Below are 27,038 nucleotides of genomic sequence, written 5' to 3' on the forward strand. Positions count from 1 at the left end.
ATAAAACTGGTTTATCTTCAGTTGAGTTCTAATGTAAGACAAACAGATCAGGAACAACAGGTTTGATCAACAATATTCATCTTCAGACATGAAAACACAAACACAAGAGTCCATCTTCAAAATGAAACTTTATTATGTGAACACGATTCTTCAGGCGACGCTGCACACAGTGCAGACACACCTGTCAGCACCTGCAAACCTTCTGATTCAAAAGACCTTCATCTCATCCATCTCATCTCATCTCATCTCATCTCCACAGCGGCGGACAGACTCACATCAGGAATGTGAAGCCAGTAAAGACTCATCAGATATTTAGAAAACCAAGAAAATCAGTTTGGGAACACTGGAGCTGTTTACAGGAGCAGGTTGGACTATGAGCCCCCCCCGCCCCCCTCCTCCTCCTCCTCCTCCTCCTCTCCTGTGTATACTGATAAGGTGTAATCGGTGGGGGCGGGGTTTAGGCACGGCAGGTGAACAGAGAAAGGCACAAGGCCGAGCCGACACGTATGGCTTGTTTACAGGCAGAAACTGTGAGAAGGTCAGCGGGCGGCGACACATTAAATCAACACAGATAAAGGAATAAACGCTGAGGGGGTGGGGGGGGGGGGGTCGTTTCTGGTCAGGAATGTCAGCTGGCAGAGGTCAAAGTTCAGGAATGTTTTGGTTGGTTCAATTTGGGGGCGGGAACACGTCGGTGTGCTGCAGCCACTCACTGTGGTAGCCCCGCCCCCTGCTGGTGACATCACTACATGCCCATCCTGATGCTCTGGATGATCTGGAAGATGGCTGCAAAACCAAAACAAGAAAAGACGAGTGAGAGCAAAGTCAGACAGATGTTTTTATGTTTTTATGTTTCTACTTGTTGCATCTTTTGTACGAGTAAACTTTTATTAACTATTATCATCTTCATCATTTTTATTTTACTCCAAACTCACATATTAAATTAACTATAACATGCTATATTTTTAATCAGTTTGATTAAAAAGTAAATGAATATCGTGCTGAAGCTCAATAATAAACATATTTGACTTATTATGATGCTGCTGAACAGCTGCTTCAGCTGAATATGGATCATAAACGCAGTCGGTCTTCAACTCCTCGTTAACGTCAGCTGTATTTAAATGTTTATGACGTCGTTACAACACGATAATCCTCATGTTTGTAGTCGATGATTGAATCTGTTATCGTCTCTGCTTCTGTTCACTTTTGTCTCCCTTTATGGGATCAATGTTTATCTTATTTTCATAAATCAAACATATAACTTTACATACGTCTTTAGTTCTGATCAATAAAGAAATTAAATGTTTGAATTACAAAATGTAAGAAGTAAATATGAAATGACGTGTTTATGACGGTAAAACAGCAGGAACAAGACGAGTAACTTCAGTTTTCTAACAGGTGAAATAATAACCTGAGCAACAGCTCTTATTGATATTCATAATTAATCAATAAAACATTGATAAACAACTTATTAAGAATTAATAAATAAATCTGTAGTGTTACTCTTTATATTTATTTGTTTATTACTTTGTTTTCACTTTTATATTTTGGATTCATTGAGTTTATTTCTTTAGTGAATCATTTATTATATATATAAATATTATATTATAATAATGTGTAAAGCCTTCATAAAGGTGATGTAATCACGTCTGCTCAATAATTGATCTTTGTCACTCAAACAAAGTCCAGGTTATCTGAAGTCCCCGCCCCCCATCAATCAATCAGTTTGCCAGAGTCAGACTGACATTTAGAGCGGGCAATAAGCCCCGCCCCTTGTCATCTGACGTCATCGGGGGGGCGGGGCTTCTGTTCAAACTCAGAGTATCAAGTTTCACCACATAAACTGGTTTTTCTATCTTTTACATTTGATTTTTCTATTGATTCATTATTGTTTATATATTTATTTTATTTGTTCCTGTTATTTAATTTGGTTATTGATACTTTAATTCTTTAAAAGTTTTAAAATCTCTATTTACAGTAAACATATAAACCTGCTGTAATAATTAGATGATATTACAGATGATATATGAACTAGTTGTGTGCCAGTCAGGAAGTACAACACAAAATATTAAAGAAATAAATACATAAATGTACATTTTAAAATAATTTGATCAAATATTAGATTTAAGCTGTTAAACTGAAGTTTAACAGAACGAAGCAGCAGAGAAGAAGAACGTTGAGTTTTATGGTCGGTGTGTGTTTGTGGACGTTAAAGAAGAAGAAGAAGAAGAAGAAGAAGAAGAGGAAGACTCACCTGATCCACAGACGACGAAGATGAAGAGCGCGAGCAGCCAGGGACCGACGCCTTTCTCCTCCATCACGTTCCTCTGAAACACGCAGTCATAAAACAATCAACGACAGTTCACCAATCTTTGAAAAAATTTGTTTTTTTTTTCTTTTCTTTCATCTCAAACTTTATTATTTCATTTTGTATTTATGTATTTTGAAGTTTTATCTGTAAATTGACTTTTGCTGGACTGTTGAAACAGTGAGAGTTACTGAGTGAATCTAATCAAACTGATTGATCTGTTGAGATGATTATAGATACATTCATTAGTTGGTTTCTATCACAATAAACTGAATATTTTGGGGTTTTTTAAACTGTTGGTTGAACAAAACATTCTCAGATGTTTTATCAAGCAAACAATCAATCAGTTATATGAATTTATAGACAGCAGACTAATCAATAAGGAGGATTTATTTCCTCATTTCTTATGCCTATAAAGTATTAAAAGGTTTATTATTCCCTTCAAACTTTGCTTTTGAGACCAGGACATTAATATTTTCACATTTAACTATTTCTGAAGGGAAAAACAGGTGAATTTGCTCGTTTTCATTCACATAAAGACAGAAAAGCAACACATGAATCAGAAGCAACATGTATTTATACTAAAGTTACACAACAGATTTAGAAGCGAGCGGGTTTTATTCAGATTTACGATGATACTGTGAATCACTTTCATCTCCCATCATTGTATCCGGTGATTCATATGTTGTCTTTTCTGACTTTACGTGAATGAAAATGTGTAAATTTGCCTTTGTCAAAATATCACTGTCCTGGTCACAAGAGCGATTAGAGAATAACATTTACTACCCAGGAACAGCTTCATTAATCTGAATATGAACAGCTTGTTGATCAGATTTGATTGATCTGAATTAGGTCAATATATTGATATTATATGAATGTGGTGATATGAGAGTGTGATGTGGCGTATACGTGTTGTCTGTTCCTGCTTTTAAAGGCTGAAGTGAGACTGGCCTTTAACCTTTTACTCATTATATCCACATTATTGATGATTAGTAATCAAAACAGTCATTTCTACAATATTATCACAGTATTGATATCGAGGTATTTGATCAAATATATGGTGATATTTGATTTTCTCCATATCCACCAGCTCTGGTCTGAATGATTATTGATTAACTGAAAGATTCCTGTCAATCGATCACAGAACATTTAAATATTTAATCGTGAAAACATGTTAATGAACTTTAACTGCTGACTTTCAGCCGATAGTCACCAGTTAACACGGTCGCCCGTTAAACCGAAACACCGGCTCTCTGCGGCTGGTTTCTGGGTTTTCGGGCTTCTAACTGGTCCGGAACGAGAACCAAACCTGCTCAGTTTAACGTGGGTCTCAGCAGGACTCTGAATGTGTCTCTTGATGCTGGTTTGGACAGTTTTCTGCGGGTTTTAAGCAGTAGAGAGAGAAGCAGCTGTTACCGTTGACTTGGCCACGTTCCCCCGCTGAGTGATGTTCTTGCTGTGCTTCTCGTTCGCCATGCGGATCCTCTGTTTGGCCACCATCTTGTCTTCTTCTCTGGAGGGTTTTTATCAGATTTATTTCGCTGGTTGGTCAGTTTGAGGAGAGTTTGAGCGTCTCTCAGATGTTTCCTGTCGGTCTGGCAGCGGCTCTCTCTTGTCTACGTACTCACAAAGATCAAGCCCCGCCCCCCCGACCGCTGCCGGAACTGCCGCATCCCGCGTCAAGTTACCGCGTGTCAAAATAAGACTTCCGGTACGCTCTTTCAAAGTTAAATTTGGTGAAATTCGGGACAGGGGAGTTGGGGGCGTGTTCACGGAGGGCGTGGCTCCCAATACGTAACATTCAGTGTCAATGAACAGTAAAACACGTGAAAGGTAAAACTTTATGCTAAAATGTATTATTTTTGTTCCTGAAGTCAGCTGACTGTCATTAGAAACGCAATGACTCTGTCGGATACATAGACCGTAGCCAGCATGACGTCACCCATTGGTTTGTAGAGTCCCGTTTGGTTTTGAGGCGTCCAGGCATCTTGATCGTCGCCATCTTGTGTTTTTGAAGTGACCATATTTGGATGAGAGCGTGGAGAAGCTCCTCGGGGTCCAACCACAGCACCTGACGCACTGGCATGGTAGCGACTTGTCAATCACAACGTAGCCACACCATAAAGCATACGCTACTTTATCATCTATTGTACACGGAATGGGACCATAATTTGTCAAATAAACATCATGCTGTATTAAAGAAGATTTGAAACTAGCAACTGAGACCATAAACTCATTAGGAAAGTGTTTACTGAGGTAATAAATCCAGTGAGAAGTGAGGTCATTTTCTCATAGACTTCTATACAATCAGACTGCTTTTTGGAGCCAGTGGAGTCGCCCCCTGCTGGAGAGAGAATGAAGGTTTAAGGCACTTCCACGTTGGCTTCACTTTTCAGACCTGGTACTACCCGCTTGGTTGTATGTAACAGTGTGTAAATCATAATCTGTTAAATAAAATTCATTTGATTTTATTCATTTCATCAGGATGGTTTGATTTCCCTCCATAAATGTTTTAATTCAACAACATCATCACTACTGTAGACGGTGAAAAAAACTACAGCACCCATAATTCATGTAAGCTACGGACATGACAGTGTCCGTCTGTGGGCAACACCCAAAGAACGTTTCACAACCATAAGTATTTAATGTTTTATTAAGCTATGACAAATCTTTTATTAACTCCAAAAACTATTTTTGATTGGATTTTACTGTTAGAGCAAATCTGTATATATAAATTAAAAGTTTTGTTTGTTGAAATTGTCTAATTTTAAGGACTCATTGAAAGTAATAACCTGCACAAAACATCACATAACATCTCTGTTGCTCTTTGTTTAGTTTAATTTTATTTATTTATTTATTTGCCAGTTCATTATTATTTGACTTATTCATTATAGTTATTTTTCTACTTTATTATTATTATTATGATTACTACTACTATTTCATTATTATTATTTCATTTGCAGTAGTTTGATTTGTTGTTTTTATTTTGAATTTTATTCTAATATTTAACCCCCTCTATTTTTGTCTCTGCTGTTTTTGTCCTTTTTACTCTTTATTTTCTGTCTGCTGTTTTTATTCTTCAATGTTTTTTGTTGTGTTTTGTTGAGTGAAGTTTTGGGGAATTGAAGGGACACAGAACACAAATCAATATTTAGAGGATTCATTGCCACAACAGGGTTTAATTTGATATTTAATATGAAGATGTGATCTTTATTGATCTGTACACACACTTTGAAAACGGAAGTCTTCTCCCTCAGCGCTGCTCTCCGGCAGCTTGACGCAGCTTTAAAACTCAACTCCAACCTGAAAAATTAATAAAAACAAATTTTATCTTATTTATTGATAATAATACATCCTATTAACAATATAACGACACAGGTAATTTCTGGTTAACGAATTAAACACGTGTCTTTGTTTAAATACGTGGTGAATCAAAGGAGTGTGCTGATGTGGCACTGCACGCCCCGCCTTCCGCTGCCTCGACGCATTTCCGGCCAACTGGATTCCTTCTTCCTGCACACGTAAACATGGCGCCCCCCATCCCGCTGTTAGCAGGTGGGTAATTTCAGAATTGTGTGAACTGTGTTTAAATATTTACATCGACGTGTTACCGACATGTTACCGACCAGCTGCAGCACCGACGGTTAAAAATCCCGCGCTCACCCGTCCGATCGGCTCTAGTTTTGCGCCAAATTCCGTTTAAATCTTCCGATGTTTTGATGATTTGCTTTTAGCAAACACATGTTCATCCATAAAGAAAAATAAATACACACTTGTCTTAAATCAGCAGTTTATTTGTTGATTTTCGGCATAAATTTAAACCGATCAGTGTCTCTCAGGTGAAATTAATCAAGTTGTGAAGCTTGTTCACGCGGTATCAGAGACTCTTTTTCATTGTGGGAATAACTGATGATCCGGTCAGAAACTGTTAAAATGCACCAAGTTAACGGCTGTTTGAGAGATAATATATCAGCCGAACTGCAAAGTGACAGCTGCAGATTCACAAACTGTCTTGAGTATAATAATATGTGCTGAGCTGCTCAACCGGTGAACGTGGACACCTCAAATTCATAGATTTCTCAATGAAGTTTGGCCTCCATCGTCATTGTAAGAGACCTTGATTCAATGTGCCAAACTCAGTTCAAGATCTGGTAATTTCCTGTTGATTTGAATTTGGCAAACTGGTTTAATGTAAAATAAAAAAATTTAAAAAAGCTTCAGATTTAATTCAGAATAGATTTTTGGTTCATTTGGCATAAATAAAACCCACAAGTGTCTCTCCAATAACTGATCAAACCTGCTGTCAACATTTCACGATCATTAAAGTAACTGACGAGCTGAACATGAACGTTCAAAAAACACTGATGTAAGTGTTGAATGAGAAATTACATTTATGCAGAATTAAAAAAGTGACATTTTAGGTGTCACAGGCAGTTTTCAGTATAATTTAATGTGCTGAACTTCTGAGCCGATAAACACAGAAACTTCAAATTAACAGATTTCTTAATGAAATTTGGCCGTCAGATTCCAAATAAGAGCTCTAAGCTTCTCTCTCTGTTAATCTAATATCTTACGTGCTGTGCTCTGCAGTTATGTTGTGTTTTACATTTAAAGTTTTTTTTTTTTTTAACTAATAAAATGTATTGTTATTATTGTTATATTACATGTTGGTAAAAAGATCCAAACCCGCTGAGAGTGAAAGAAGCAGTGATTAACACTGATTGAATTGATGCTGAAATAATGAATTACTCATTTAAGCAGAATATGAATTGATCAGTTTGATAATGAGGTGTTTTATATCACTTCTCCAGTAAAAACTCTGAACTGGTTCCAGTTTTTCCAATGTGATCTGCTGCTTTCCTCTCTTACTAAATTAAACAGTTTGAGTGTTTTGGCCATAAATCTGTAAAAAAAAACAAGATTATTGATCGATTGATGATTATAGAAAATAGAGGATTTACTGTGTGTGTGTTTCAGTGCGTGGATCAGACGGTACGTCTCTGCTCTGCGGTCCTCCAGGCTGTGAACAGCATTCAGCCTTCCAGAGGTAAAACACCTGACGACATCATCATCATCATCATCATCATCATACAGCCTCACAGTAACGTCCCCATAAAGCACATTCATCAGTATGTGTGTGTGTGTGTGTGGTCCAGGTATTCCTGATGTTTTGGGGACTCGCCTCCCTTATGGGGACAAAAAGCAAAAGTTCACTTAATGTAAATCATTAATTTAAGGGTGAAGACTTGGTTAAGTTAAGGTTAGTTTATGGTTATGTTCAGATTAGGGTAAGTCTCCATGAAATGAATGTAAGTCAATGTAATGTCCTCTGAAGTGATGGAAACTGTGTGTGTGTGTGTGTGTGTGTGTGTGTGTGTGTGTGTGTGTGTGTGTGTGTGTGTCTCAGGGACTCTCGGATCAGCAGGTGCGTCACCTTCAGCAGAGATGGGACGCTGTTTGGTTGGTGCAACGGACAGAGGTAATTAATTATTACAAAATCATTAAAGGACCAATTCAAACAAAATTACAAAAACAAACATTCTGTGTTTGTCAGATATCAAATCGGACCTTTACAGACTCGGAGTGTTCTTATGGTTTAAATCTGTCCTCTCTGTCCGTCCATCAGCGTCTCTGTGGTGAAATCTTCAGACGGCTCCATCGTGACGACCCTTGACCTCCCGAAGACGGCTCTGCTGGCGTTCTCTCCTCTCAGCAGCGTTCTGGTCACCTGGCAGCCCTACAGCAGTAAGACCAGAGACTAAACGAGATTAGATAGAAAACACAAGATGAAAGAGAAAAAATAAGATTAGATGGGACGAGATAAGTAACAACGACACAAAATGACGAGATAAAACGAGATGAGATTAGATGAAATTACAGGAGTCAACATGAGATCAAATGAGACTAAATGACACAAGAAAAGATGAGATTAGACAAATTTGTACGAGATAAATTGGGGACGACAAGATAAAATTAGATGAGACAAGACGAGATTTAGTGAAATGACAGGCGACACGAGATTAGCATTGATTAGGATGACAAAAGAAGAAACAAGAATATTAGATGAGATTATCTGGATAAACTGCAAAATGAGCTGGAGAGGAGACGACAAAACAAGAGCTGTGTCTCAAATCACATACTTCTGTTAGTACACTGTGTACACTATATATTACTGGTGTAGTGCGCGAATTTGGACAGGCTAGTGTCGTCTCAAATCAAACACAGCTGTTGTGCACTTACCGGAAATGAGTCGCAAATTGGCATTAGCTAACGTTAGCATTCACGTTATCGTTCGCGCTATCAAATCATTACAGACTGCTAAATTAACCCAAAAAACATACTGATGGCTTATATCTGACAACAGTATAGTGGTGCTTAGTGCTAAAAAAACACACGTATAACTCACATTTATATAATGCGGTGATGTTCACCGTTGTAACAACGTACTCAGCCGCCATTTCCAGTTTGAAAAGTGATCCCTCCCCTTCCGTTTCCGGCCGTTTTGAGTGCACCATCTGGGTTCTCACAGTGCATTTCCCATACTTCTCAGTGTGAACGCACTTATGCACTCAATTGTTAAGTGTAAGTAAAGAAATATGAGATTTGAGACACAGCAAAGATTAGATTTGCAGATATGAGACGAGATAAAATAGAACGACACGAGAAAACACGTTGAGATAAAATGAGATTAGACGACAACTGAAGTTAAATCCTGAGATTCTAAAATCACATTTATTTTATTCTAGAAAATCAAGATGAGCGAGAAGTTAATCTGTGTGTGTGTGTGTGTGTGTGTGTGTGTGTGTGTGTCAGAGTCTCAGGACTGTCCTCAGGGTGAAGCTAACCTCCAGCTGTGGGAGCTGCCGAGCGGCCGGCTGATCAAAGCTTTGTACCAGAAGAAGGTCGACAGCTGGTCAGTTTCAGCTCACAGCAGATCACACGTTAAAAGTCTTAAAAACCACTGAACCCAGTTTCCTCAAAGAAATAAAAGTCCTACATTGAATTATTATGAATTGTTTTTAAACTTGTATTGTGGAACTTTTACATATAAATGAACGTTTGTTACATTCAAACACTAGATGCCACTAAATCCTATAAACTTTTAAAAAGTCTTAAATTAAAGCTTCAGTGTTCAGGTGCTTGTTGTGAAGCTGTCTGTGATTGGCTGCAGGTGCTTGTTGTAAAGCTGTCTGTGATTGGCTGCAGGTGTCCCAGCTGGTCTGAAGACGAGCACATCGCTGTGAGGAGCGTCAACAATGAGCTGCACTTCTTTGAGAAGAACGACTTCAGTAAGAGTTTAAAGTCTGAATTGAGGCTAAATAGCGTTAGCTCAGCTGTTAGCGGGCTTTAGTTAACATGTATTCTACATAAAACTAAGCTGCTGACTGAGTGAAACTTGTTTAAATAAATTATATTAATCTAAATAAGTGATGACAGCAGCATTACATTACATTTAGTGGTGAATCTGCTGCCATAAAGCCATCGGCATCTCAGAGAGCTCTGCTGTTATTTATAAAGCTGCATTCACACTAGTGCTGTAGTCCGCTGGTCGATTAGTTGGTCGATATGCTCTCATCCAACTAAATTCTCATTGGTCGAATAATCTCCGTGTTATTTTCATAAGGAGAAAAGTGCTACATCAACAGCTTTCCATGATTAATCCATTATTTCCTGCGGCGGGGGGGACAGACTAACAAATTGCTTGTGAAAACAACGGGGGTGTATTCAAAACACCCCCGTTGTTTTCACAACTTTGAACTCGCCCAACCTGATGGAGCCTGCTGGGTCTAACTGTACTCAACGTTTACTGAACGGTTACTGAATCTGTGTTTCTCCAGAATGACACAACGAGAACCCCCGCCAGGCCAAAAAATATATTTTTTTAATATTTGATATCCGACAGCGTTTGGGAGTCTCTGAGCAGCGCTGCTCCGGTACGTGAGTCAACCTCTGCGTCGTTGCCTGGGAAACCACTGGTCGCGCGGCTCCGTTAAGGAGTATGTTTGCGTAGCGAGCGGGAAAGAGCGAGGAGCAGAGAAGTGACGGTGGATGCGAGCGGAGCAGAGGAAAAGGTTAGTAGTAAGTTGTCAGTCTGGCAGTAAATGTACAGCACAGACTACAGTGTGTCAGTTAATAAATGCTAAAAAGTCACGTCTGTTGTTTCCCCAAATGCTGGAAAAGTGAAGGAGGTTAGCTCAAAGTTAGCAACAATAGGTTAGCCTAGCCTGAAGATGCTAAACAGAGAAATACAGAACTTCCCTTCCACCTTCCTGCAGGGTTGTGAGGAGATGTCGGTGTGTTATTTTGTGCTTTAGAACGTAACAGCTGTGAAACAATCAGAAAATAATGGTTTATTTATCCGGTTCGCTGCTTTGTTCTCGCTACGCTCCCTCTCTCCATTCACTCTCTAGCTCGCTCGACCACCGCTGCGCTCTCTCTCTCTTTTTCTCTCGTCTTTGTTAAAATGAGTCAGGAAGCCGACAGCAAAGCTTAACTATACTTGTAACGTTAAGAGAAATGTCCTCCCCTTGTGCTAGTGACGTCTTTGTACCGCTGATCGCCGGCTCACGTTATTGGCCACCGCAGTGAGACGTCGGGTTGCGTTTCTGCAAAAGTTGATTCTGGTTCAACTTCTTCCCGCAGGGCCACTGAGGTTTTTTGCAGCACCCTATTCGGTCCACACTCCTGCACCCTTAAACACACTAACCCCCATTCAAATCAATGAGAGGACTGGAATTTTCCCCACAACGCCTGATTGATGTGAATGCAGCTTGAACTTTGTGGATGGTTGCCTCCCCTTCTCCGTTAATATTAAGATCAGATCAGCTGTTATTAGATCTTGTTTGACAGCAGGTATCTGAGGTCCTGAGTGTGTTTCTCTCCTCAGACACCATCGCCAACAAGCTTCACATGCAGAAAGTGTCAGACTTTGCATTGTCACCCGGAGGTCAGCCCAGCAAGGTGAGAAAAAACCAAAAACCTTCAACCAGCAGTGTGTGTGTGAGCTCCGGTTTCTACTCTAGCAAGTCTGTCTCGGTCCTGTTTGTCCCCTGCAGGTAGCCGTCTACGTGCCGGGCAGTAAAGGAGCCCCATCATTCGTCCGTCTGTATCAGTACCCGGTGCTGGGCGGACCCACCGCCGCGCTCGCCAACAAGAGCTTCTTCAAGGCCGACAGAGTCACCATGCAGTGGAACAAGAAAGGTGTGAGAGCCCAGATACGAAGCCGTTTATAATCTCATCAGACGTAAACATTAATCACCTCCTCCTCTCTCACAGCCTCGGCCGTGTTGGTGACGGCGAGCACTGAAGTCGATAAAACCGGAGCTTCATATTATGGCGAGCAGACGCTGCATTACCTGGCGGTTAACGGAGAGACAGCTCTGGTTCAACTGCGTAAGGACCCTTTATTATACATATCACACACTAATGTTTATTATGAAATACATCAGACACGAGGAGAGGCATTAAAACTATAGTTGCTCTATGCTGTTTGAACAATGTGGTGTTGAAATTAAGACGAATAAACCAGAAATTAAAGTGTGGATTCCACAACTTTAGTCTGTTTGACCAGAACAGGTTTGTTCTTCACAAACCCACATTTCAGTCAAACAGAATCGGTGTGTTGATGCCGTTTCCCCCTCAGATACAATCCTTAACAGCGTTTTAAATCTGTTTTATTCTGAAATGAATGAGAAGAAATAATAATAAATAAAAGAAGTATAGACCTGTGTTTCCACTGCACCAGGTTGAATCTAATTGCTCCCTGCTTTATGTATTTGTTTGTACATTAAAAAAAATACATTTTATAAAAGATTTAAAGATGTGATATGCACACAAAGACATCTTTACCATCAGCTAAATATGAATTTAAAGTAAACAAACTTGCTTGTGCAGGAAATGTTTATACAGAGAGTCAAGACAAGTTAAACAGAATTACATTAAATAAAGAACGTAGCCAATCAGAGCTCTGTAGGCTGGACTCCCATCACAAGAAGGAAACTGAACCTGCAACACGAACAACATATTAGACAGAACATCGTTGGACTATTAGGGTAAGAAAAGCCATCAAAACTTTATAAGAGGAGTAAATATTGAATTCCAGCAAAATAATTATTGACTCTCATATCTCTAAAAACATGTTTTAGCTTTTAATAAAGACGGAGGAACAAAATGAGAAAAACCTCTGAGGAACAAACTGTAAGTGAGGCAGGAAATGAAGCAGGAAACGTCTCGCCGCTCGACTCAACGTTTCTCTGTTTTCATGTTGGAAACAGTGAAAAACGGGCCGATCTACGACGTGTCGTGGAGTCCGAACTCTACGGAGTTCTGTGTGGTGTACGGCTTCATGCCAGCCAAGGCCACCATCTTCAACCTCAAATGTGACCCGGTGTTCGACTTTGGGACTGGACCGCGAAACGCCGCCTACTACAGGTGAGAAACTGAACCCGATGCTCAGGTTTACTGACGTGTTTGACTTTCCGTTCATGAATCGACAGCTGCTGGATGTCAGTGATCGGTAGCCAGTTTGATAAAGGTCTTCTGTATCGTCTTTCCTGTTTCCAGTCCTCAGGGCCACATCCTGGTCCTGGCCGGCTTCGGGAACCTGCGGGGCCAGATGGAGGTCTGGGACGTGAAGAAGTACAAACAGGTGAAGAACAGTAGCACAAACAAACACAAGAGCTGATTTTAGTCTACAGACTGATTTTGTCCCCTGATCTGATGGCACGTTAGGAAAAAGACCATCCGAGAGGAGCTTTAAACGACCAGAACACACGACTCACGTTTAACAAAGTACTGAATCAGAACGTCAGACTGACGTCTCAGTCACTGTCCTCACAGTCTGAGTCAAGGATCAACAAATCACATAATTGCCTCCTTTAAACAACTACATCCAATGTTTTTCTTCTTTGTGCACTGAAGGAACACAGTCTCCTCCAGACATGTTTAAGATGTGTATAAAATACTCTACTTTGGATGATAATGTGTGTCTGATTAGGTTTTTCCGCAAAAAAAAGTTAAATTATCTTGTTAAAATCTCCTTCTGCCTCATTAAATCTACAAACTCTATAAACGTGATGTTTTCCTGCAGGACACCAGATGTCTCCTGCTTCACTGTAAAGTCTTTGTGCTCTGGAGGCTTCAAGTTTTCTCGTCAGACTTTATAATCAGATTTTCACTGAGCTCAGAGAAACTTTCCTCCTTCAGCAGATGAATGAAAACAAACTCTGCACAGAGAACAAACATCCAACTGAAGGAACCAGAAGAAAAACATGTTTTTGAGTGGAGCGGGCCTTTATAAATTCTACCCTAAACTGAAGCATCAGAGTTTGTTTAAAATGCACCAAAAGGCTTTAAAACCAAAGACCCCAATGATGCTGATGCACATGTTGAGTGTGAGAACATGTCCTTCCCTCTGAGTCTCGTCAGATCATCCGTCAGACGGACAGTTTGTAAGCTCTCTGTGCCAAACAACTTTCCTCATGGTATAAAACTCTCTTCTTGTGACGCAAAGTTTAAAGAACTTCAACATTTTCAGCAGTTGAGTTGTAAACCACTCATCTAATCATTGATTTGTTCAGTGCATTTCCAGAGAGAATCTACAGGACAGAGAGAGATAAGTCTGAGTGTCATCTGCATATTGATCGTTTATTTTACTGCTTTGCGTAGTTTGGCCTGATGGAGGCATTTAGAGGAAAGAGGCCCATGCGTTGAGCCTTTGGGGAACGCCACAGGTCACTTTGCTCCACTTGGATGATAGATGATTTTGTATCAAATTGTTGCAGAAAAAGGTACCAGAGCAAAAAACTCTCTCTTGAAAATAAAAAGGGAGTCAGAGGTCCAAGCACCAAAGTGTTCTTTAATGCCGGCAAAAAAGGGGAGCAAGTAGCACTTTTACAAAGAACCAAATCGCTCCAAAGGTTTTTTCTTTGGGGTTCATTGTTTTTATGTCCTTGGGTCGGCTTAGGTCACACCTTATCATCCACCCTCCCTAATTTTTGACCAATTATTATCTTTTATCTCCGTCACTCGTTGTTGGTCAAAACTCTTCAAAACAGGTTTTGAGGTGTTTGAGGATATGTACTGGCATATTCAATTCTACCTGATTATATCCAATTTTTATATATAAGTATTGGGAATCATTTTACACCATTATTGCCAAGTTGTCTTCTGGCCTCTTATTTTTTTTATAAGTTATTCTAGTCATTTTACACCCTTATTTCTTGATCTCCTCCAGAGAGTATTTTTGAAAGGTGAAGACTTTAGCAGACCCAAGCAAAGTGACATGTAATACAAACACACTCAAATTTCTCCAGTGTATGATTATGATTCTTCTGCCGTGCCTCTATACGTACAGTGTGATTAAATATGGTTCATGAGATTATAACTACACCAATACAAATTGTATCACACTAGCCCTTATCGCTTATAAACTTATAAAATCAATCTGCATAGCTTAATATTGTCTTTAAGCACACCAATGACTTTTAATGAAAATACACCACAATGAGAGAAGGAGTTCCTGTCCCTGATTGGACCTGAACGTCTTTACTGGTCAGCTGTGTCAGAGATCCAGCAGGACGAGGTACAAGTTAGTCTAACCTTTTCTTTCCACTCAGGTGTCCAAACCTCAGGCTCCAGACGCTACACACTTCTCCTGGTGCCCCGATGGCGAGCACGTCGTCACGGCGACCTGTTCACCACGGCTGCGTGTCAGCAACGGTTATAAGATCTGGCACTACACCGGTTCCGTGCTGCACAAGTGGGACGTGGCGTCCGGCTCCGAGTTATGGGAGGTCCGCTGGCAGCCGTTCCCCGACGGCAGCTTCCCTGAGCGGGCCATCAAGTACCAGGCGGCGCCCAGCGAGCTGGGAAGCACACAGGCCACGCCCACACAGGCCTACCGCCCGCCTGCTCTGAGACACCTGCCGGCCACGCCCAGCTCCAAACTGGTGAGGAGACGGTTAATACCTGACAGGTTTATCTCACCTGAAGAATAAAACACAGGATATTTATAATAATGACGCCGTGTCAATAAAATGGTTCAATCCTGCTTTTTTCAACTCAGGAACATTACAAAAATCAGACCATTACTGTCAGTCTCTGACCTAGAGCACATCGTTCATGCCTCGGTTACTGTAACTCCCTTTTCACTCGCCGTAGCCGAGCTGACCTGTCACGTCTTCAGCTTGTATAAAACGCAGCAGCGAGGCTACTAACCAGGACCGGCTGCAGATCCCACATCACTCCTGTTTTAGCATCGGCCGCCAGTGAAGCTCAGGATTGATTTCAAGATTCTCTTAATCACTTATAAAGTCTTACACGGTTTAGCTCCTGCATATGTATCCCAGCTACTAAGCCCGTTTACTACCATGTGGTCATGTAGGTCTTCCAACCAAAACCTGTTGGCCGTACCACGCGCCAAACTAAAAACCAAAGGCGACTGTGCTTTTGTTGCCCTGGCAACCAGACTTTGGAACAATCTCCCTACTTCCATCAGATCAGCTGAAGCTGTTGACTGTTTAAAAAAAACACCTAAAAACCTCCTTTTTTAGAACAGCTTTCTCGTAACATTTGATAAATCCAAGTGTGTGCTCTGGGTGATGACTGTATGCTCGCTGCGTTCGTATGTGTGAGATGTCTGAATGTGTCCCAACGTCACTGTAAAGCACTTTGTAACCTGTGTTTAAAAAAAAAAGGTGCTATATAAATAAAGTTTTACTTACTTATTTACTCGATGTGTTTCTGTCCGTCAGCACGAGGAGGAGCCGCCACAGAACATGCGACCGGGTGTTTCAGGAGAGAAGAATCTTTCTAAAACTGCTCTGAAGAACCAGAGGAAGCGAGAAGCCAAGAAAGCAGCTAAACAGGTGAACCGCCGCGCTCACCTGTTTCTCTGCTTCCCAACTGTTGCTGTCAGGATTAAAATATATTTATAAGACAGGAGGTTACTTCCTGCTTATCACATGTGACAGTATTTCACAGACTCAGCCTTCATAGAAATGTTTTTTTTAAATGATTATAATATAAAGATATTTATATGTTGTGACTCATTTCTTTCATTCTGCAGGAGGCGAAGCCTGAACCTGAACCTCCATCTAACCCCGCCCCTGTCAGAAACAGCCAATCAGAGCCGACCTGCGGCGACCCGGAGATGGACAAGAAGATAAAGAACGTAAAGAAGGTGAAGAGCGGTTCGTCTTTACTGCGACGGGTCACATGATCTGTCAGAAGGAATGAGGTTATTAGATTCATCAAAATAATTAATAACAGAGATAATGAACAACTTATATAACTTAACCTGCACACACACACACACACATTAAAGACAATCATTTACTAAAAAATAAACAAATTCCATCAGTTTTCTGGACCCGACCTTCATTTCAAACCTTTTTGCAGTTCTGCCTCTAGAATAAAACGGTTCCTAACAGCCAGAAAAGTCTTAAAAGTGACTTTTTTTTAGCCAATAAGTAAATAAAACATGAGACGGCTTCTTGTATTTTCTTAAATATGTGACTATAAATTATTATTTAAGGTAACAAAGTACAAATATGTCGTCTCTTGATTTCCACTTGAAGACAAAACCAGAATAAAAGCTTCATATTATCATTACAGAAACATGATGATGATTTGTCTTGTTTTAATTGTAAATGTAGAGTCTTTGCTCTTCTGTCCAGAAACATTTCTTCACAGCAAGTTTATGAGAAGTTTCAAAGAAATCATTTATTATTTTTATGGCAGGACGTCACGCGTGCATTCTGCTGTTTTAACCCTTTGTTGCCGTGTGTACGGGACTGCAGGGAGTCTGATTATATCTAAATCTTTATTATTAATGACGTCATTTTAAAAATGATCCCTTTGAAGAAACAACAGATGTCAGTGATGTTTGTGTGTTTCAGAAACTGAAGGCCATCGAGGAGCTGAAGGACCAGCAGGCGTCTGGAAAAGTCCTGCAGAAAAACCAGGTGACTTCACGCACCGTCAGACACATCATCATCATCCTCTTCAGTTCTTTTAACATGTTTAAAAGTTTTTAAAGTTGTGTGAAAGGACGAGAACGACCAAACAAAAAGTCAGTTTTCATTTCACAGCAGACACTTTGACATGTTAAAGCAGGAGAAGCAGCAGCAGCTGCAGGTGAGACTAAGTGGTTCAGATCCTGCAGATTAGCTGTTAAAGAGCAATTAATGATGTCATTTACTGGAAAAGATGCAAATGTCTCTGTAATGTTAAAGTTGAGGCTTCTGTCACAGATCGCATCAGCTGTGATGTGAATCTAAACTCTGTGATTCAAGTAATAATACGTTAACGAGCTGCCTCGTTATCTCAAACATTCAGTCACAATCCTAAACGTGAACACAAGGAAAGATACAATATGCACATATCCAAAGTCACCTCCTGGTTTCTTACTGCAGGACTAACCAATGACTGCATGAAGGCAACAGCTGCAGTTAATAATAATAACATTAATTATGGCTGAAACACGTTTAGTTTTTCCACATCAGTGACCTCGGTGTCATGTTATTCCTTTCTTTTGAACATTTAAAGCTATAATCTGTAATTATTCCACATTAAATGTCTAGAAACAACTAGACCTGTGTTATATATGTTGTTGAGTTGTGTATTTTCAAACTCAGAGAAATCTGTAATTTAATCAAAGTAACGGACCGTTTCATTTGGTTGCCTGTCGATGACGTCATACCTCCTCTACCAAAGAGTAAACACGCACCAGATGCATACGGCGGCGCTGTGTTTGTCCGCTACAATGGCGTCTACCAAAGAGTAACTTACACACATACAAGATAATACATCGGCGTTGTGGTTGTTCCACACAAACTGTTATAAATGGACTTTTATTCATTATTTAAGACACATTTTCATGATAAATTTAGGTGGTTTTTAACTATATCTTTTAGCCAGAAGAAGGATTTTAGTCATTGGACGTCTGGATCTTAAGTTATCAGAGAAATAAACTGGACAAACGTTAGCAGCAGCTCGGCTAACAGCCCCTCCAGGAAGTCCGCTGGTCACCAAACATTGTCGGAGAAATATTGATTTTTTTAGGTAAAACAGCTTTAATTAGTATTTTAACGATTTTAATCTGCATGTACGTTTGTTCTGGAGAGGAGGAGACCTCTGCGGGTAAAAACATCCCGAATGATGAACACTGGAGTAATCCTATCCCGCTGAAGCTGGTTATTTAACAACGAAGACAACAACTCCCATGATCCCTTGCTGCTTCACACCATCATCACACTCCGTCTGTTGTTATTGTTTTGATTGAGACGCCTAGCGGCTGAAATCACATGTTGTGTGTTTAATCATGACAGAATAGTTTCATCCTCTGCATGTTGTGTTTGTTCTCTCAGCTGGAGAAGATCCAGAAGGAGGAGCAGCTGCTGAAGGAGCTGGAGGAGCTGCAGTTAGGACAGTAGGAGGCGCCGCTGGAGCAACAGGCCATGCCTCCAAATCCCACAATGCATCACACACACAGAAACCACATTGGAGCTGGTGTGTGTGTGTGTGTGTGTGTGTGTTTGTGTGTGTGTGTGTCAGAAACACTGTTGACATTTTTGTTGCACTTAAACAGACTGAAGGCTGCATCTGTCTGAGTCTTTAGTGCTGAGCTCGTTCTTCCTCACCTGTCAGTCACCTGATGACAGGTGAGGAGAGGGGGGCGGGGTTTTATCAAAGAGGTGTGGCCACAGTCATGAACTTGATTGGATGTTTAGTTTTCTGTTTTTATTCAGCCGCTTGTGACTGAAAACATCAAATTCATTCCTTCCTTTTGTCTTTCTGAGAATGTCAAAAAGGCATTCTGGGAAACGTAGTCCTGAAAAAGGACGAGAGGAAGCAGAGTGAGGTCAGATAACAGCTGAGTGTTGAACATCGCAGACAGGAAACAGGAAATATTCTTCTTTAAAGGAGCAGTCTGACATTTTGATTTCACTAAATGCTGGAACGTACGTTAACTGTGTGATCAGCTGATTCTCCACTCTGACATCAAATTGAAATCAGTCCATTGAAGCCCTGTTGCTATGCAACATCTGTACAGATGCTGAAGCCTTTGACAGTGTTACTTTGAGAATAAGAGCCTCATTGCCATGCTTCACTGCTTACTGACGACAGCTCTAATAAACTCTTTGTGATCGAGTCGTGATGTTTATGAATCGTTACTGTCTGTCAATCTGAAACACAGGAAGCAAATAACATGTGATGTGTCAGGTGACTTATTCATATTCATAAAGCAGGATGTTGTTACAATAATGATAATACGAGTAAACCAGTCATATTTAAGAATTTGAAAGATTAACAATTATATTTAAGTTAAAAATAAACTTGTTTTAGCGAAAATAACTGCAATAATGTTATCACAGGGCTATATGTTATACATTTTAACATGTATATTAATTTTTACATTAAATTTTAGTGATTTTTATTTAAATGTTTAAATTTTATGTAAAAAAAAAAAGGTCAGCTACAGACAAGAAAGCAACACATATATATGTATATATATACACACATATATGTATATATATGTGTGTGTGTGTATATATATATACATATATATATGTGTGTATATATACATGTATATACAGTACAGACCAAAAGTTTGGACACACCTCATTCAAAGAGTTTTCTTTATTTTCATGACTATGAAAATTGTAGATTCACACTGAAGGCATCAAAACTATGAATTAACACATGTGGAATTATATACCTAACAAAAAAGTGTGAAACAACTGAAAATATGTCTTATATTCTAGTTTCTTCAAAGTAGCCACCTTTTGCTTTGATTACTGCTTCGCACACTCTTGGCATTCTCTTGATGAGCTTCAAGAGGTAGTCACCTGAAATGGTCTTCCAACAGTCTTGAAGGAGTTCCCAGAGATGCTTAGCACTTGTTGGCCCTTTTGCCTTCACTCTGCGGTCCACCTCACCCCAAACCATCTCGATTGGGTTCAGGTCCGGTGACTGTGGAGGCCAGGTCATCTGGCGCAGCACCCCATCACTCTCCTTCTTGGTCAAATAGCCCTTACACAGCCTGGAGGTGTGTTTGGGGTCATTGTCCTGTTGAAAAATAAATGATGGTCCAACTAAACGCAAACCGGATGGAATAGCATGCCGCTGCAAGATGCTGTGGTAGCCATGCTGGTTCAGTATGCCTTCAATTTGGAATAAATCCCCAACAGTGTCACCAGCAAAGCACCCCCACACCATCACACCTCCTCCTCCATGCTTCACGGTGGGAACCAGGCATGTAGAGTCCATCTGTTCACCTTTTCTGCGTCGCACAAAGACACGGTGGTTGGAACCAAAGATCTCAAATTTGGACTCATCAGACCAAAGCACAGATTTCCACTGGTTTAATGTCCATTCCTTGTGTTCTTTAGCCCAAACAAGTCTCTTCTGCTTGTTGCCTGTCCTTAGCAGTGGTTTCCTAGCAGCTATTCTACCATGAAGGCCTGATTCACACAGTCTCCTCTTAACAGTTGTTCTAGAGATGTGTCTGCTGCTAGAACTCTGTGTGGCATTGACCTGGTCTCTAATCTGAGCTGCTGTTAACCTGCGATGTCTGAGGCTGGTGACTCGGATGAACTTATCCTCTGCAGCAGAGGTGACTCTTGGTCTTCCTTTCCTGGGGCGGTCCTCATGTGAGCCAGTTTCTTTGTAGCGCTTGATGGTTTTTGCGACTGCACTTGGGGACACTTTCAAAGTTTTCCCAATTTTTCAGACTGACTGACCTTCAGTTCTTAAAGTAATGATGGCCACTCGTTTTTCTTTACTTAGCTGCTTTTTTCTTTCCATAATACAAATTCTAACAGTCTATTCACTAGGACTATCAGCTGTGTATCCACCTGACTTCTGCACAACACAACTGATGGTCCCAACCCCATTTATAAGGCAAGAAATCCCACTTATTAAACCTGACAGGGCACACCTGTGAAGTGAAAACCATTTCAGGTGACTACCTCTTGAAGCTCATCAAGAGAATGCAGAGTGTGTGCAAAGCAGTAATCAGAGCAAAAGGTGGCTACTTTGAAGAAACTAGAATATAAGGCGTATTTTCAGTTGTTTTACACTTTTTTGTTCAGTACATATTTCCACATGTGTTAATTCATAGTTTTGATGCCTTCAGTGTGAATCTACAATGTCAATAGTCATGAAAAGAAAGGAAACTCATTGAATGAGAAAGTGTGTCCAAACTTTTGGTCTGTACTGTATATATATATGCTATCGTTAGCGTGAGCTTGCTATATGTAATACCTATAAGTCCAAAAAAAAAATCGTATTTAATTCTTATAAAGAAAATCAGAATCACCAAAAATCCAAGCAAATTGCAATCGATGCATCGTTAATATTAAGATGAAATCACAGCTGTGTCGTCTTTGTTTATGTAGACCTTCTTCATCTGTGTGTCAGCTCTTTGATGGTGTCAGAGTGAAACACCATCGACTACAACACTGGAGTTTATATACTGCTTCACCCCCCCCCCCCCCTTCTGTTATCTCAGTCACTTCATTTCTTAGGCTGCACATTTTAGCCCTTTCCTTAAAAACTTAGTTGAAATTAAGATGGTGACTTAAATTGTATCTTCCAACCTTTTTATATGCGTCACAGTGGTGAGTGTGATACCTGCCTGCTGTCATGAACTGAATGGTACTGTGGTAGACCGCGTCCAGGGGTTTAAGGGTGGTGTCAGCAGCATGAGCGTACAGAATATTTCTATAATACAATATGAACAAAATGGTAGATTGTATAATGACTTTTCTGCTTTAAAAAGAGAAACAAGCTCTGTTTATATACATATATACATATATATATATATACACGGCATGTACCACCGACAGAAGTGGCTGATATTAAGAAATCCTACCAGTGGCTGGAAAAGGCTGGACTGAAGGACAGCACAGAAGCACTGATCATGGCAGCACAAGAACAGGCACTCAGTACAAGATCAATAGAGGCGAGGATCTAACACACCAGACAGGACCCCAGGTGCAGGCTGTGCAAAGATGCTCCTGAGACAGTTCAGCACATAATAGCAGGGTGTAAGATGCAGGCAGGAACAGCGTACATGGAACGCCATACACCATAGTGTACAGGAACATCTGCACTGAGTATGGGCTGGAGGTGGTTGAGAATGACCAAGCCAAGATCCTGTGGGACTTCCAGATCCAGACTGACAAACTGGTGATGGCTTACCAATGGGAACAGAAGAAGAAGGCAGCGGTGATAGACGTAGCGATCCCAAGAGACAGCAACATCAGGAAGAAGGAACACGACAAGCTCGAAAAATACCAAGAGCTGAAAGAGGAGCTAGAAAAGATGTGGGGAGTGAAGGCAACAGTGGTGCCAGTGGTAATGGGAGCACTGGGGGCTGTGACCCACAAACTGGGAGAGTGGCTCCAGCAGATTCCAGATACAACATCTGAGGTCTCTGTCCAGAAGAGTCCAGTCCTAGGAACAGCTGAGATACTGCACAGACCCCTCAAACTCCCAGAACCAGGATATTTATATATATATATATATATATATATATATATATATATATATATATATATATATATATATATATATACAGACGTGGCTGAAATTATTGATCCTCTTGCATTTTATTAAAATGATGCATTATTCTCCCTGAACAGTGTTGAAATTAAAAGATATTTTATTATCAGTGTATGTCTGTGTTTGGTTTGCAGTGAAACAGAACAAAAAAGTGAATTCATGTTTATTCTACAAAGACATTATAAAATAATCTGGATAAAATTATTGGTACCCTTTAGAAGTTGTAAGAAATAATTGATTTGTAGTGATACTTTAAGCAGACTATTGTGTTTTAATTAGTATCACAGCTGTTTTCAACCTTATAATCACTCAGCAGCCAGTTTAAACGCAGAAAGTGACTCATTCTGCTGTTTGTGCATCACACTGAACTTGGAAAACAGAAGAAAAACTAGAGAAGGTCTGAAGACATTAGAAAAAAGGTAACAGCCAAGTACAGTCAACATAAAGGTAAGAAGAGCATCTCCAAACAGCCTGATGCTCCTGTGATCACTGCTGCTGATATTATTAAGAGGTTTAAGGCTGATGGAGCTGCAGCCGACATGATGTATCCCCTTCAATCAGAATCTGTTTTATTAGCCGGTGCAAGCATACAAAGGATGTGTCTTAGCATTTGCTCCCAAAAAAACACAACACAGAAGAATAAAAATAGACAAAATTAAGGTAATATTAACAATAATGAAATCAACAAAGTAATATTAAAATTAAATTGAAATTTTAAACTGATTGCAGGATGAAGGTAAGCTAGTTCAGCTAGCTTACTATGTGCTGCAGCAGCTTCGTGTTTCTGTGGTGAAACATTTCAAGGGTTCTGATGTTGAACTGATCAGTCTGATGATGCAGGTTATACTTCAACTGAGTATTTCCTTCTACCAACACTAACAGTGAGAGGAAGGCTCAGACCAGATCATTGACTCGGCCCCTGATATCAGAGCTACGACGATATATATCAGTCCGCCTCTTTATGTTTTTGTTTATGTAAAAAGAAAAGATTACTGGCCAACGTATTATTATTCGATTTTTCAGCATCATTCAGACTTTGCTACATATTTATTATGTTAAGCGATGCAAACATATGTACACGTTATACACTGTATGTCCAGTGTTATGTGTAATGTAGATTTTTTCTCCACTATTTTGTTAAGTAACACTGTTCATATTATTTATCTCACACATTTAATCAATTCCAATTGATTAGCTGGTGCAGCAGTCGTCCTCCTTTGTATCTTTTAAAGGTTTGTTCTTAGTTTAAACTGATAATCAAAGAGTGTTGATCAATAAACTGGTATCTGCCTTCATGTTCATATGGGGGGAATGTTGGGTCGTCTGCTCTATGTGAAAAGAGCCCTGAGATGACTTTTGTTGTGATTTGGCGCTATATAAATAAGAGCTGATTGATTGATTGATGTTGAGGCGGGGCTGGCCAGTCGGGTTCATCTGAAGAACGTATAAAAAGCAGCAGATGTTTCTGCAAAGCAGTCTGTAATACAGCACAAATGCTTCAGTCAGTGAGGGCAGGGAGATGGTCAGCTCAGCATCCTCGTGTTTCAGTTTTTTATCTTTACACTTGATTTATTTTGGGGTCAATAATTAGAAGCAAACTCGATGTTTTGTCTCTGAAAAAAATTATGGTGAATTCAACTTTATCTTATTTCATTCTTGGAGCTTATATGCATGTTGGAGGTTTGAAATATTTCTGTTTCATGTTGACTGCGATGTTATACGTTGTTATCATTACTGCCAACACATCACTCACCGTGGTTATCTGTATGAACAGAAGCTTACATGAACCTATGTACCTTTTTCTGTGCAGCCTGTTTATAAATGAACTGTATGGTAGTACAGGGTTCTTCCCATTCCTTCTGGTTCAGATCCTCTCTGATATTCACACTGTTTCTGCTTCTCTCTGCTTCCTGCAGATTTTCTGTTTGTATACGTATGCAAATATACAGTTTAGTAATTTAGCCATCATGTCTTATGACAGATACCTCGCTATCTGTTGTCCTCTACAATATAACACACGGATGACGTCTAACAGGTCAGTCATCTTTATTATTGTGATATGGTTGTACTCATTTGTGAAATTTCTTATTACTTTATCCTTAAACATCCGTTTGACATTGTGTGGAAACATCATAAACAGTTTGTATTGCAATAACTACTTTATTGTTAAGCTGGCATGTTCTGACACCAAAGTCAATAACATTTATGGGCTTTTTGACACTTTTCTCTCCGTCGTAGTACCTCTGTTTCCAATCCTTTTCTCTTATATGAAAATTCTTAAAGTTTGTTTTTCTGGTTCTAAACAGACCAGACAGAAAGCCGTCAGTACCTGCACACCTCACCTCGCTTCCCTCCTTAACTTTTCTTTTGCATGTTTGTTTGTAACACTTCAGAGTAGATTTGATGTGAGCAGTGTTTCCAGTGTGCTGAGAATCATTGTGTTGGTTTATCTGCTGATCATTCCACTTCTGAATCCTATCATGTATGGACTGCAAACGTCAAAAATACGAAATCTGTTCTGTTCTAAGATGTTGGCCGGTCATAGAGATACTATGTAGATGTGATGAGAAAAGAGTCAGTAAATCATTCATTTGTAACACTTTGCATTGAAACATTTAGTGATTTGAAAAGTCCTGACAGTGTCTCACTGCCAATGAATAATGTAGATTGTGATGTATTGAAATAAAGTTCCAGTAATTAATTTAAAGAAATTTAAGAGGTCAAGGTGGATGGTGGACATTGACAGACATTTTTGTATTAAACCAACATCATGATCTTTCCCTCACCTTAACCAAATGCTGCCAGAGTCTAAACAAACCCATAAAACTGTTTGATAATGATGCAGTCACTACAAGCTGATATTGGACTGCAAGATCAGATATTTTGGCAGGCAAACATTCCCGTCTCTATTCCAGAGAAACACGACTGTCTCGTGAGAGAATCCCCTTGTAGCAAAAATGCTCGATATTTGCAAAACATGGCAGATCCTGTCACTGTGGACGACAACATTTCAGCATTGAGAAAAACACACCTGTGTATTTTTATTGCTTGTACCTGCTGTATGTATATAAAGTAACTTATCATATTTTACCCGTACAATATTTATTTCAGCACTCCATCTGTATCCTGTTTACAGAAACAGTTTCACCTGTCATAGAGATACTATGTAGATGTGATGAGAAAAGAGTCAGTAAATCATTCGTCTGTAACACTTTGCAGAAGTTCATTTGAGATAAAAGAAGATTTAGTGAGAAATGGTGACTTTGACATTTTGAATTTTATACACTAAATCCTAAAATTACCCCTAAAATGACAATATAACTTATTATAATATATTAACTACGCTGTTTAACTCGTTTATAATTGTGATTCTAATAAAAATTTACCAACATGCATCTCAAAGTCTCAGAAGAAGTTACTGTAAGAGTTGATCAATGTGCATGTGTGATGTCACTGATGTTAAGATGTGTCACCTGCACAAAGCAATAACTGGGAAAACAGGAGGAAGAAATGGGTTTACAGTTAAACCTGTCATAGAATTATAACCTGGAGAAATGGAAATATTTTTAAGAAAGTAAACACACAATACAAACAGAAGTAAATATGAACTGTCATTTATTAATATTAATAGTATTAGTATACGAGTATCAGGCAGTAGATGAACTTATAGAAGAATCACAGTAAACTCAGTGGTTTTAAATTTGCAACTCTGAACTTTTTCTGTTCTAAATGTTCTGAACGAAGGTCGACTAACTGTTCCCAGAGCTTTTGACTGTATCCCATGGCCTTCTTCAGCTAAAGCAACTTGCTCGTTGAAGAAGCCGTTTAGAATATTTACCAAAAATGTGTGTTGAACATCAAATATGAATCTCTAATATTTTTGTTTTTGACTTTGTTTTGAGTATGCAGCTTACTGGTGGTCCCTACAGTCTTTAAAAGTAGAATGGGAGGCAGAGCCTTCAGCTATCAGGCTCCTCTTCTATGGAACCATCTTCCAGATTCAGTCCGGGGTGCAGACACCCTCTCTATGTTTAAGAGTAGGCTTAAAACTTTCCTTTTTGATAAAGCTTATAGTTAGGGCCGACCAGGCTCGCCTTGGATCAGCCCTTAGTTATGCTGCTATAGGCCTAGACTACTGGGGGACTTCCCATGATGCACT

General features: G+C 39.7%; 3 protein-coding genes across 5 annotated transcripts; 2 read left to right on the top strand and 1 right to left on the bottom strand.

Annotated features, from left to right (window-relative positions):
• Window positions 1-109: 109 nt before the first annotated feature.
• On the bottom strand, window positions 110-3,950 carry LOC137186604 (stress-associated endoplasmic reticulum protein 1). Its single transcript, XM_067595653.1, has 3 exons — window positions 3,725-3,950; window positions 2,255-2,327; window positions 110-786 (listed from the first exon to the last, which is right to left on the bottom strand). The coding sequence occupies exons 1-3, from the start codon at window positions 3,806-3,808 to the stop codon at window positions 746-748; spliced, it is 198 nt and encodes a 65-aa protein (XP_067451754.1). The 5' UTR covers window positions 3,809-3,950; the 3' UTR covers window positions 110-745.
• A 1,806-nt stretch (window positions 3,951-5,756) lies between these two features.
• On the top strand, window positions 5,757-19,462 carry eif2a (eukaryotic translation initiation factor 2A). 3 transcript variants are annotated; one of them, XM_067595654.1, is made up of 16 exons: window positions 5,758-5,863; window positions 7,286-7,355; window positions 7,716-7,787; window positions 7,935-8,053; window positions 9,122-9,221; window positions 9,515-9,597; window positions 11,196-11,269; window positions 11,365-11,509; window positions 11,585-11,701; window positions 12,583-12,739; window positions 12,872-12,956; window positions 14,926-15,258; window positions 16,063-16,176; window positions 16,377-16,490; window positions 17,209-17,274; window positions 18,679-19,462. In XM_067595654.1, the coding sequence occupies exons 1-16, from the start codon at window positions 5,836-5,838 to the stop codon at window positions 18,742-18,744; spliced, it is 1,743 nt and encodes a 580-aa protein (XP_067451755.1). In that variant the 5' UTR covers window positions 5,758-5,835; the 3' UTR covers window positions 18,745-19,462. The 3 variants fall into 3 exon arrangements, with proteins under 3 accessions (XP_067451756.1, XP_067451755.1, XP_067451757.1); XM_067595655.1 differs by lacking the exon at window positions 18,679-19,462 and having other exon boundaries at window positions 5,757-5,863; window positions 16,377-16,547; window positions 17,209-17,270; XM_067595656.1 differs by lacking the exons at window positions 5,758-5,863; window positions 7,286-7,355; window positions 7,716-7,787; ... (1 more) ...; window positions 9,122-9,221; window positions 9,515-9,597 and adding an exon at window positions 10,176-10,380.
• Window positions 19,463-24,212: 4,750 nt separating this feature from the next.
• Window positions 24,213-26,120, top strand: LOC137186816 (olfactory receptor 8U3-like). Its single transcript, XM_067595851.1, has one exon. The coding sequence runs from the start codon at window positions 24,505-24,507 to the stop codon at window positions 25,435-25,437; it is 933 nt and encodes a 310-aa protein (XP_067451952.1). The 5' UTR covers window positions 24,213-24,504; the 3' UTR covers window positions 25,438-26,120.
• The last annotated feature ends 918 nt before the right edge of the window (window positions 26,121-27,038 follow it).

This window comes from Thunnus thynnus, chromosome 7, assembly GCF_963924715.1.
Source record: "Thunnus thynnus chromosome 7, fThuThy2.1, whole genome shotgun sequence".
NCBI lineage: Eukaryota > Metazoa > Chordata > Actinopteri > Scombriformes > Scombridae > Thunnus > Thunnus thynnus.

Bases quoted from the DNA above. Each gene is read 5' to 3' on its own strand.
- eif2a (XM_067595654.1), top strand. From the start codon at position 5,836: ATGGCGCCCCCCATCCCGCTGTTAGCAG. The intron at 7,356-7,715 runs GTAAAACACCTG...TGTGTGTCTCAG, and splicing joins CAGCATTCAGCCTTCCAGAG to GGACTCTCGGATCAGCAGGT. The intron at 16,177-16,376 runs GTGAACCGCCGC...TTCATTCTGCAG, and splicing joins CCAAGAAAGCAGCTAAACAG to GAGGCGAAGCCTGAACCTGA.
- LOC137186816 (XM_067595851.1), top strand. From the start codon at position 24,505: ATGGTGAATTCAACTTTATCTTATTTCATTCTTGGAGCTTATATGCAT.
- LOC137186604 (XM_067595653.1), bottom strand. From the start codon at position 3,808: ATGGTGGCCAAACAGAGGATCCGCATGGCGAACGAGAAGCACAGCAAG. The intron at 2,328-3,724 runs GTAACAGCTGCT...TGCGTGTTTCAG, and splicing joins GGAACGTGGCCAAGTCAACG to AGGAACGTGATGGAGGAGAA. The intron at 787-2,254 runs GTGAGTCTTCCT...TTGGTTTTGCAG, and splicing joins CTTCGTCGTCTGTGGATCAG to CCATCTTCCAGATCATCCAG.